Consider the following 13063-nt stretch of genomic DNA (forward strand, 5'->3'; position numbering starts at 1 on the left):
TGGTTGTATATGAACAAAGTTCCAATCTCCTCAATTAAAACATTTACCCCGCAGTTATAATATTAATGTACTGTACTAACTTGAAGCAAACAGTATAAATGTTTACTATTATTTTATCATTTTAACTTTATTGTACAATACATTAAAATATGACACCAAGTATGTTATTTCTATTAAATACTGTATCTTTTTTAAAAAATTTGCAGAACAAATGAAAATCAGAACCAAAGTTTCCAGTGTTAGCAGGTTCTGCATCTTATACCTCTTCCATGCCATTAACATTTTAAAATATACCTAAAAAAATTAAGGAATGTAACTCAGTAGTTCCCTATCAATGAGAACTTTGTAACTAAGCAAAGGGAATAAAATTTTCTTCCGTTAGTATTAAATGAAATGTCAAGTTGAATTCACTGTGCCAGTACTTCATACCAATATTTAAACAAAGTCCAATTGAGTAAAACTAACTTTATGGCCCCAAACATTAATTACTGGAAATATGTGAAATTTAGGTTTGCACCTTTTCTACTACAAGAACAAAAAGGAAGACAACTTCCCCTTTCACAGTAAATGACTCTTCACAATAAAGGAATATTCATGGTTTTAAAAATATTTGGCTATGCATCCAAAAGCCCATGCAAACACCTGCATTTATTAGGAGGCAACTTATATCCCTCAAGAAAGCAACAGAATACATTTATGTCCTTCGTAATTATGTTTCTGCTAATTGTTAGAGTCTTTGCTTTTGGTGGAACTAAATTCACTGTATAGTTAGAAATTAACTTCAATAAGAGAACCTCCTAATGTAATCTCCTAAACTCGCGTTACTCAGTTAAATTTGTTTTTCAGTAGATCCTCAGAGTTTTTTTGGTCTGTATAATGAAGACCTATTCCCCACCACTTCAGTTGCAAACACAAAGATAACCTGCTATGGTCTTAACCTTTTTAATTAAACTATAGTTCCTTCAGTGCTCCATGAAGGGGCAGATTCCGTTCAGAACCAAATCTATGACACCTACTGTCAGCACAAACCCATACATTACAAATAATCAACATCAGCTCCAACCATTTCACAAAAAGTGGCATTTTATTCTGAGGTCTATAACAGAATAAAAATGTTTTTTTCCTTATAGAACTCACCATTAAGCAATAGTTAGATTCAAAACTGAAGTGTGAATACACATCTGTAATTCTCAATGCTGAGAATTTCTAGGTTAGTTAATTGAGAAAGTCATGGAGTAAAAATCCATTTGCTTTGAAAGAAATTACTAACAAATTTTTTTTGGCAATCTCTCCCCAAGAACTCTTCCAACGTCAGAACCGGTGTACATTAAGTTGACAGCAAAAATCTTTAAATATTGATCATCTCAGAGTCAACAGATTCAGCACTGAATCGATTTAAAACACAGCACAAAATCATAACTGTTTACAACAGTAATGGGCCCAAGGAAATGTCAACAGTTCTGCACTGAAAAGGCAGCACTTAACTCTCAAGAATTTGGGTTCTCCCTGCTCAGGTAAAGCTCCAAAACTTCTTTGAACTCCACAAGGAGTCCAACAGTGGAACACAAGACATGGATTTTCCCATCTTCTCCCCCCAGAAAGTACCCATTTTAGCTGCAACAGTATAAGTAGTGCAATATAATCTGTTGAGTTTGTATTAAAGCTTGTACTGAAGTAATTTAAAAGTTTATAATTTTTAAATTCGCTTGAAAATTTGTTTTTATATGTTTCCATTGGCAAGGACATTCAAAAACATTCCGTTCTTGGCAGCTTTGTAGCTGGCGCTCTTTGCATCCATTCCATGGCACTGGATTGCATTAACAATTAGAATAATACTATCATTTTTCCAGAGATCTTTAAAGGACAAGTCTTAACCTTTATCCCTGTGCCTGTGACAATTAAATTTGGCTTGCTGCTATCACAAAGTCCAGTCCATTTTCTCTTGTACAAGTTGCATGAAGATATTTTGTAACTGCTATTTGAAAATTGTTATCTGCAAACCAAGATATCTGCATAATCTATAACACTCATTTATTTGTTTTGAAACAATAGACTGTAAAAAAAGTTATCATGTTGTAGATATGAATATTTTTCTCAAAAAAGTGAACTTTTTCTGGACCTTTCCTAGCGTCTGGTGGGCAATGATGCATGATGAAAAGCTTTGGCAATTCTCAGAGGGGCCTTTTTGGACAGCGAGAACATCACCCATATTCTATTTCAGGATGAACATGTAAACATAGATAATAAGAGTGCATAAGTATCAGAATTAATTGAGAGTTCGTACTTTAAAAAATTTATTGAGATACAACGCAGAATAGGCTCTTCGGGCCACATTGCCCAGCAATCGCCCGATTTAACCCTAGCCTAATCACGGGACAATTTACAGTGGCCAATTAACCTACCCATTAGTAGGTCTTTGGGCTGCGGGAGGAATTCAGACCACCCAGAGGAAAGCCACGTGGCCACGGGGAGAGTGGACAAAACTCCTTACAGGCAGCGACAGGAATTGAACCTGGGTCGCCTGATCTGAAAATCGTTCGGTTAACCATGACGCTACCGTGCTGCAGAGTTTTAAAAGCAGTGCTAGATCCCATCACCGCTGATATCATAGCACTTGCTTCTTCTCAAGAGACAGTTTTAACTGTCCTCACTTCTGAACAGACATCTTTTCACGAAGATCCAGAGATGGTGATGCATTTTAATTAATTAACATCTCTTGATTAATATCTTGAACCATAGCCCTCAATTACAAGGTTTACAAAAACACACGACACACCATATACTGCCTTAATCCTAAAGAAAGTGTAGAAGTCAAAGACTAATACTGTTGGGACAGAAAAATAAATGCAAAGTTTAAAATAACAATGTGCACTTAATGTAGAAAACCATTGCACAGCCTTTTATATAATATTCAAGATTTTAAAGTGACTATAAATTTGGCCAAGAAGGAGCAACTTAAAGTGGCAAAGTGGAGTCATTTGCAGGAGGAATTCAGAACTTCCAAATCAATACAGTTGAAAGAGTTGTCACAAATAAAGCAATGAAAGGTTCTTAAGATGCACAAGCAGCAAAATTTGGACAAGTTGGTGTTCTTGGATGGCTGTGATGCTGAATGTTATTCGCCAATCTAACTAGGGAACTTTGAATGTAAAGATGAAACTCTTAAAAGATATGCCAAGTACAGTCGTTAGGTGATAAAGACACAAGATTCAAGCAATAGAGTATTGAAGATTGGAAATTGAACAGACAACTGCTGAATGGGTACATTTGGAAGCATGGAAGTCATTGGTTAAGGTTTTGGCACCAAATAACTTCTGTTCAATGTTTCAAAGTCAGCTATGCAGAGAACAGAAACTATTTAATAATTACTGAAACATGAAACAAGTTCGCTACCAACATTTTTTTTGTCTTCCTCAGATAATCTAAAAATACTTAATTCGAATACTATAGGAAAAATCAAGAGCAAGATTAACGTGAAGTTTCTGAATTTGAACTTAATTAGTAAATCACAACTCACCATCTATGTTTAGCATCATTTTCCACATGGCAGGTCTGACAGACTGATGGAAACCAAACCAGACTTCTCTACCCCCACCCAATGGATGGTCATACCCTTCAGGGGCAGAGAAGAAAGAGCGGCCAACAGGGGTGTACCTGTAACAATACAAATTAAAGTCAGATGTCTGGGACCTTATGCACCATTTCTATCTGGTACTGCTTAAATACTGACAAAAATAAGTACAAGCCTTGCATGGGTTGATGAGAAACATCAACTCAAAGGATTATCCCCCTTTTCTTTTTATAAGTCTAGTAATAAATTCAAAAGCCAGGAACATAACAAAAATAAGCTACAGTATACAGCACTGTGCAACAGTCTTAGGCACCCAAGAATTTTTCTAATGTTTTAGATGGTACGGCCTCCACAGAACCCTGATCTCAACATCATTGAGGCAGTCTGGGATTACTTGGAGAGACAGAAGCAAATGAGACAGCCAAAGGTCTGAATTAGAATCAGAATCAGGTTTAAGGTCACAGGAAGAAGTCCTGAAATTTGTTGCCTTTGTGGCAGCAGTACAATGCAATACATAATAATAGAGGGAAAAAAACTCGCGTGTGCGTGCGTGTGTTAAAATATATTGAAGATGTCCTGGATACTACAGGGGTCAGTGCCCATGATGGAACCGACTGAGTTTACAACTCTCAGCAGGTTACTTTGATCCTTTGCAGTAGCAACCACCACCCCTCACCCCCAATACCAGAGAGTGATGCAACCAGTTAGAATGCTCTCCATCATACTTCTGTAGAAGAACTGAGGCAGTTCTCCAAGATGTTTAGAACAACCTACCAGCCAATTTTCAAATAAAACTGCACAACACTGATGCAGTTGTAAACGCAGAAGGTGGTCACACCAAATATTGATTTGATTTAGCTTTTTTGTTTACTGCTCGTTATAGTAATTTTTTTTAAGAATCTTTTTATTTCATTATTTTGAAAGCATCTTTGCTGTACAGAATTTTTAAAAAATGTGCCTAAGACTTTTGCACAGTACTGTATATCAAAATATTTTACCAAGATTCTGAACTATAAGTATATTCTTGGAAAAAACAGTATAAAACTGAATGGAAACAGTTAAAGAAACATGCACACAATAAGGAATTGACAAACTTGTAATTGACTACATTATGTCTTTTACAGGGAAGGCAGTGGACAAAATACCAATTTATTTGAGAAACCTTAAAATTTCAAGGTCAGGAATATAGTAGATTCAATATAAATAATGGGGGTACAAGATCAACAAATCTCCAGAATTCAACTGCTTCCTCTCTAAAATATTAACAGTATTATAAGGAGCAATTTCAGGTACATTACACATTTTACATTTAGGGATTGTACCCTTGGAATAGAAAATAGCAAATTTCACATCATTAAATGAGGCTACTAATAAAAATCTGTACTTCTCGTGGATTAGAATCTAAATCAGTTGGTTTGATTCACCGACACATTTAATTACCTAAACCTAAGTATTTGCTGTTTTTATTTCAGACTTTCAACATCTGCAGTATTTTAGTTTTGAGCCAATATCAAGTTAATTGTGTGCATGGCAATTATTAAATGAAGTGCGAGGAGAAACTAACCAGCTACTTATGGGCTGGTTTAGTATCAATTACATGGAAGTTATTTAAGGGACAAAGATAATTTGTGAAGGCAAAACAGTGGCAGATGGGCTTCAAAGAGGTGCAGCCAAATTGATAAAGACAGAGAGAAGAAAGAATTACCGGGGTCAGGGGGAGAATCTTTAATAATGCTGTCTGCTTTACTGAGGAAGCAAATGTACACACAGTCCATAGTGGGGATGCTGGCTCCCATGATGTGCTGAGCTGTATCCACAACACTGCAGTTTCTGAATACTAATTATTCAAAATTATTTCCTTGAATTTGGAAGGCTACCATGTGGCAAGCTAGGACCCAAGTGCAAAATCAAACTTGCCTCTCTTGGATAACATTTGTGAGAGCTCTACATATTAACAGGAGCCACCCTTTCGATTACCCTTTCAAACAGAAACTTGTTTATGGAATATAAAAGAACACAGGGAGTTATTCTGAGAGGACTGAGAATGTTTGCAATGTTCCAACAGTTCCAGCTCAATCCCCAAAGGAAGCATGACAGACCACCCTCTCAATGTTTGTGAAATGCGGTCTGCTAATTTAAATGGCATTTCAAAACAATTTACTTAATAGGAAGTATTCTGCAACAAGTCAGAGAAATTACAACAAAAGTGTCTATCTTGGCTAGATTATTGAACAGCTTCTTTACAGTTAATCATAATAGAAGAACCCATTTTATGATTGGTTATTGCTTTCTGAAAGTTGATACAAATAATACTTAAACTATGATAGAAATTCTATCTTTAAGACAAATATTTGCATAGTCTTGGAACACATTAGTGTGACTGCACCAAACATACCTGATCAGGTGCCTAACTTGCAGGTAATTCAGTATGGTTAGTAAAAATCAATGAATCAAAAAATATGATCCAATTCCATTTCTAGGAGTTCACCATACCAGAGTACATCATTTTAATTAGTAGCATGGCCTAGGGTGGCAGACATGTTGGTATGGATGGTCTAATATACCCAATGATGTTATGAAGCTTAACATGATGAACAATAAGGACATAAGGTACTGACTGTGACTTCCACTCAGCTATACACTCAGGAACTCAAGCAGGTTTTGGATGAAGGGAAGGATCTCAGGCTGAAATGTCAACTATATATATATATATCTATAGATGCTGTCTGAGCTGCCAGGTTCCTCCAGCATTTTGTGTGGGGTAAACACTTAGGTGCACTTTTTACGCTATCCATCACTGTACTCAAATTTGCCAACCAAAGCTAAATCACAGCTAGTTTTAAATCCATAATTAAATGAGCATAAACAAGGAGATTCAATGGAAGTTGAATTGATCTGAATGAAACATCACAAACACATCAGCATTTCAATACAGAGTGATATGCTGATACTTCAACTGGACTCCCAATATCGGAATTTGCAAAGGAAATTAAGCAGAGCATGACAGGGAAGAATAAGTTTATCATTCCAAAATTGTAAAGAGAAAATGGTTAAGAGACAGAATACTACACAGTTGGCCCTCCGTATCCGCAGGGGATTGGTTCTGGGACCCACTCCCCCCACGGATACCAAAATTCGCATATCCCTTATATAAAAGCCTAAGAGAGCTCGTAAGGGTGTTACACTTAGTATAAAACTGTACGTAATTAAGTGTTTTGATCATGGTGAACGAAATAAAGACATCGTGCGTGCGTTGAACTTGCCTGCGTCCATCATTCGTACTACAGTATTTACATGCAGAGAGAAAGAATCTTCAAAGTTGCCGATGCTACTATTGGTTCTGCTCGTAGCATATCATTCCTGCTTTTACTATATGTTAGCGTTATTTTAGGTTTTATGTGTTATTTGGTATGATTTGGTAGGTTATTTTTTGGGTCTGGGAACGCTCAAAAATTTTTCCCATATAAATTAATGGTAATTGCTTCTTTGCTTTATGCCATTTTGGCACGAAAGGTTTCATAGGAACGCTCTACTTTTGGATAGTGGAGTATATTTGTACAGTATTTTCGATCCACGGTTGGTTGAATCCACAGATGTGGAGGGCCGACTATAAAAAGTTGTCCTTTTACATGTTTAATGTGGGGGGGGGGGGGGGAAGAGTAGAACTAATTGAACTGACATTTGACCTAAATTCAGAGTGTGTATATTAAACCACAGCACTACTCAAATTCTATCTGGATGGAATTAAATGGATTTAAATGTCTGCTCAAGTTCTGACCTGCCTAATATACAAAACACAAGCATGCATGACTTACGAATACATTAATGAACTGAAATTAATTTAAAAAACAAAATTATAATAGCCATATCTAATTGTTAGATCAAAGAGTAATTACTACAGCATATAAAACCCTGAGCAGTGAATCGATTTGCAAAACAAGAGTGTGTTATACTTCATGCTTTCTGAATATTAAGTATTTGCAGTAAAATATTAATAAATCACTTAATAGTTGCACTTTAAAATAAAAGTTATCAAAATGCTGTTAAAAGATTTACTTGTTTAATGTCTAACAGTGAATGAAAAATTGTTCTTTGTCGTGATCTTAAAAACCACAGTATTATGTTGTGCTATGTGGAGTAACAAACACATCATCACTGGTAACTACTGAACTACCAATTCATTTTATGGCTGGCTAATAATAGTAACCTGCAAGAGGACCACAACCTTGTCGTGGTTTGGAGGCTTGCATGACTCAATGACCCGGTGAGCTATGCTGGCTGGAGTCAGGGCTTTATGCTTTGGCCCTTGGTAGAGTCACCTGTGCCAAACAGGTCAAAGGGCAGAGGCCAGACTAAGAGTGGTCCACCAGTCCTCCAGGTTCAGGGGTTCAGCTCAGGGTTAACAACTCTGACTGGTAAAACAAAATCGTTACAGAAACAGCAATGAAGAGTCCTTCTACATCTGGGTGTGACAGTATTCCTGGGTCTCCACCTGGGACTTGCATGACTGACAGTAGTGACAACCGAGCTACTGACATGACGAGAGAAACATGAACACTGCCAGAGGAGGGGCAACTTCATTGCTGCCCTAAATGCCAATGGCGTAACGGGCAGTAGGTGGCAATAGTAAAACTGGCCAATTTGCACGATTATGGTTATGTAAAAGCCTTTGCTCAAGATGATAATAATTCAATTTTTAAAAGTTCTCTGATACACTATATGCAATTAATGCTAATTGACATTTTACTCTGAAATACATCAAAGATTGCAATTATCAGATAAGATCTTGCAAACCAAAAAGAAATCCTTTAGTTCTCAGGACAATGCCTATGAACAAAACGTCGTCTAATTGAATAGGAACAACCTGCTACATGGAAAGAACAGTACAAGATAAGAAACCAAAATGGCCCTACAATACAAGCAAAAACCTGTGTACATTTTCACAAATTAAGTGGCATTTTAACCAAGTTGCATCACATCAAACCCACACAGAAATAAATTTTCTATATGTGAGTGGAAAAATCTTAGGAAACAAGTGCGTGGTTTATTACTTAGAGGATTTTAAGAGCCAGAGTTGTGGACCACGGGTTTATTTGGTCCAACATACAAAGCTCTTACTGCTTCATGGTTATACTCTATTCTAACTTCAGATCTTTGCATATCCAATTTTAAATGAATGGAAAAGACTGTTTACTTCAATAGTGTATTTTACCCTCCTGAGAATTAGCTTTTACTGGTCTCCAGGCAAGGAGTTTAGGTGTTTATGTGACAGTCACAGCTGGAGTTAGAATGGGAGCACACCTTCTGCGTCTTAGATGGGCGTTACACTTATAACTCCTATCATTTATTTACTTTTTGCTTCAAGCTAACCATAATGCCAATTTTCTGATTTATTTATTACTTTACCTGGAGTGCCTGTTCTCCACTGGTCTCATTAAGGTCTCACTGTAAAATGTCACCTTTATGCCCTTTTACGTGATGCAAATCTGGAGGCTAAGACAGTGGGTGGCCAGTAAGTGTGAAGATGCTGTACAGTTACAAGTTCCTACTCAGTTTATTTTGCATGCAAGCATCATGCTGTCATTCCTTGCGATTTCATTCCAATGGAAGCAGAGTTTCTACTGGAGAGATCCCATTACTGATTACCCAAGAGTAAAAACTGGATTAATTTCTTTTGGATCAACTTAGCTGCTTTGATCTACAAGCATGCCCCTAAATAAGTGATGGAACTGTTATGAGGATAAAACACAAGATGCCCCAATGAGGCATGAATCAAACCGTTGACAAAAGGCTCCTGAATTGGGTGCCAGATGCTTGAAAATTACTTATCTGATTCACTGACAGCCATTTAAACTTGACACCCTACCAAAAATGGTCATCAAGGGTGAACTGGTGGTCATGTCAGAAAGATTTTGCACTATTCAAATGGAAACTGGCATGCTATCGCAAGACTGTGACTGGGACCAACCTAATAGATTACTGCCTCTCATAGCTATTCATATTTAAGGCTTCAGCCTATGCCCCAATTTACTCTTTATGACTCCAATATACCCAAGTCAAAATATTCCTTTCAACCCCACAGGGCTCCATGGTACATGGTTAACGTTTAGTGCACGCAACTATTTTCCATGGGAATTTAGCCATTTATGGCTGTGCACAGATAGAAACAGAAAGATCTAAACACTTGATCAGTTGCATCTCTCGAGCACAGACGTTGGCATTCCTGAATCATCACTCAGCCAACTCTGCAATTTTAGCATATCCAGCTTATAGCTCTAAAAGCTTCTTCCTCTGATTTGAGGCTTCAATCTCACAGAGGCTGGTTAAACTGAAGTTTCCTGGTATTGGTTCTGAAATCACTTAAATTCGCTGAATGCAGGCAGACACAAGAGAAATTTCTTACTACATATGCACAATTAAGAAAACTGCAATAGCTAAGTACAAGAGAAAATTATTTCTGGCTTTTACTTTGAGGGATGCAAACACTGACAAATAAGTAATTAATTGCTTTATGTCACAGGAAAAAGCATTGCAAAATAAAGGAACTTGCATCGTTTCACAACTCCTTAATCACTGGAGTAAATTCATTCTCATTTCCTTTCGAGTTTCTGCTATTTCCCAACTGTATGTACTTCTGTAGTATCAGTTACACAAGTGGAGGTTCTTTCCATATTGTTCCTAAACCCATCAGCAGAATTAAAAAAACACAGCATCTTGTTATTTTCTTGAACAATTCACCATGGACTTCAAAAGAAATAATATTTCGGTTCTACAGGTCCAGAAAGCAACCTGATTTTTCCATTTTCATTAAGAAAGGTTGAGTGGGATATGGGCCAAATGCAGTCAAATGTGATTAGGCCAGGTTTATCATCTTGGTTGGCATGGGTGAATTGGGCCAAGGGGCCTGTTTCAGAGTTGTACAATACTATGACTAATCCCCTAACAAAATTAGGATGCAAAATGGGTGGAGGTACGACCCCATACATTTTCCACTTACAATGACAATACAGCAAAATGTACAAGACCAGAGAAATGTGAATTTTTAAGAATTATTTTAACTTTATCAGCATATAACAGATAAATTAATATCACAAAGCAAATGGTAGAGATCTGTGGTCAAGAGTTCATTTAGACTCATGTCACCCTATATGATGGTTTCAAGGAACATGTACCGTAGACTAATACGACTGATTTCGGAACCACACTGGAAGCACTGAGGGGCAAGAAAGACACTTGCCTTCTTTTTTAACGTGCAATTATAGCATGCCCAGTGACAGTGATAGATGGAAGGAAAGAAAACTATATATCCAATAAATAAAAAGTTAGTGGTTTAATCTGTGCTTGGTGGATTAAAATAAATTAAAATCAATAACTAAGAGTGTAAAGGAATTTTGACAGTTACTCACTTCATGGAGGGAAGATGTCGAAGGACAACATCAACAGCATGGACAGGATTTGTGCTGAGTGGCTTGTCTAGATCCAACCCGGGCAGCAACTCTGGCATGCTACGACCAGTCAGAACTTCATGTAGCAAGTGCCAGCTCACTCTTGAAACAAATTTTATTGATACCCTGAAAATTCGGTCCTTCCCTTCACCTGGTAATGTCACCTCCAAATCCACCTTAAAGGGGGGAAAAAAAAAATCAAAGGCATAAGACATTTGCAATATTTCTTTGTGTGCAGGGCATACATTAAAACATACAGTGAAATGCATCATGTGTCTCAACAACCAGCACAACCCAAGGATGTGCTGGGGGCAACTCGCAAGTATCACCACACATTCTGGTGCCAAAAAACAAACAGATTGTGGCAGTGGAGGTACAACGATTTACTTGTCATTCTATGTGAAATGATATTTGGGTAGTCAAAATTAAATTCTTGCCAAACACCATAAAAATGTAGTAGGAATGCTCTGCTAAGTTGTGCAGCAAGAATTAGGAAGTCAAATGTAACACTGGCTCCATTGCAAGATAGGTGGGGTTTAGAAATACGGAAGTATTGTTACAATGATATGGATACACATTGAACAATTTTCTCCCCTTATTTAAGAAAGGGTGTTGTGGAGACAGGCAAAGAAAGAGGAGGGGATTCATGAACAGTTAAAGAAATTAGATCTATATTCTTTGGAATTCAAAAGAATGAGAGGTGATGTTTACGTGTGTGTGCACTGTATGCCTGTGTTCTTGTTTTCTGTTCTCTCTCTCTCTCTCTCTCCCTCCCCCCCCACCATCTAGCTTCTCTTGTTTCAGGTGTGCTGAGCAGCTGTCAATCTGCATTTGGAGCACTGCTCGACCCACCTCTTTGTTAGGACTGCTCCAAATGCAATTTGGAGAGCATAATTTTAAAAAGGCAGCATCCAAGATGGGGAGGGGGGGAGGGGAGAGGGGGAGAGGGGGAGAGGGGGAGAGGGGGAGAGGGGGAGAGAGGGAGAGAGGGAGAGAGGGAGAGAGGGAGAGAGAGAGAGAGAGCGCGAGCGAGCGAGCGCGCACTCTGATGGGGAGAATTGGCCGTTGAAGAGCCATGCTAGATTTCGTATTAACAAACTTGTAGTCTTAATGTTCTGACCTGTGTTTTTGTATAGTGGATTTTAGATTATTCCCTTGGATTTGTTTGTAAAAGTGTAAATACATTGCAAATAGGACTGCCTGTGTCTGCCTTGCTCTTTCCCCATCACAAGCAACACACAACACCGAGGGTGAACTTGTTTTTATGTTGCTTCCCCAACACACCTGGACTAGAGCCAACATGGGAATGTAACAGATGATCTTAATGAAATATAAAAGATTTTCAAGAGCTACGAAAGGGTAGATGCCAAGATGTTTTCAGCAGTGGGAGAATCTCCTGTGAGATGAAATTTTAAATGATTGCCCTAATCTTGCAACTGAGGTTATACTTATATTATTTTATATACAAACCTTGATTCTGAAAGTCAAGAAGTCCATAAAGAGTAATGAACAATAAATCAAATATCTAGAAAGACAGCAAAGAGGGTTAGAACTGCACTGGGAAGGAAAAAGCACTGGAAAGTGAGAATCAGGTTTATTATCATTGTCATATGTCATGAAATTTCTTGCTTTATGGCAGCAGTGCAGTGCCAAACATAGAAGATTACTATAGGTTACAATAAAATTAAATAAATAGTGTGAAAGAGGATAGCAAAGTAGTATTCATGGACCATTCAGAAATCTGATGGAAGAGGAGAACAGGCTGTTTGTAAAAGACTTAGATAGAATGGATGTGGAGAGGATGTTTCCAGTAGTAGGAGAGTCAGGGGCCTCAGACTAGAAGGATGTTCCTTTAGAACAGAGGAATTTTTTTTAGCTAAAGTGTGGTCAATCTGTGGAATTCATCACCATAGACGGTTATGGAGGCTGAGTCAATGGGTATATTTAAAGTAGAGATTGATAGGTTCTTGATTAGCAAGGGTGTCAAAGAAGGCAAGGAGAATGGGGTTGGGATGGAAAATAAATCAACCGTAATTGAATGGTGGAG

General features: G+C 37.7%; 1 protein-coding gene across 1 annotated transcript in view; it reads right to left on the bottom strand.

Annotated features, from left to right (window-relative positions):
* LOC134338206 (protein argonaute-3) overlaps positions 1 to 13063 on the bottom strand; it is a 109245-nt gene that overhangs the window by 37590 nt on the left and 58592 nt on the right. The window contains exons 4-5 of the mRNA XM_063033875.1: positions 10978 to 11192; positions 3518 to 3654 (exon numbers count right to left, since the gene is read on the bottom strand). Coding sequence (XP_062889945.1) covers positions 3518 to 3654; positions 10978 to 11192 — 352 coding nt within the window. The remainder of the gene's footprint in view (positions 1 to 3517; positions 3655 to 10977; positions 11193 to 13063) is intronic.

The sequence above is a fragment of the Mobula hypostoma genome, chromosome 26 (assembly GCF_963921235.1).
Source record: "Mobula hypostoma chromosome 26, sMobHyp1.1, whole genome shotgun sequence".
Taxonomy (NCBI): domain Eukaryota; kingdom Metazoa; phylum Chordata; class Chondrichthyes; order Myliobatiformes; family Myliobatidae; genus Mobula; species Mobula hypostoma.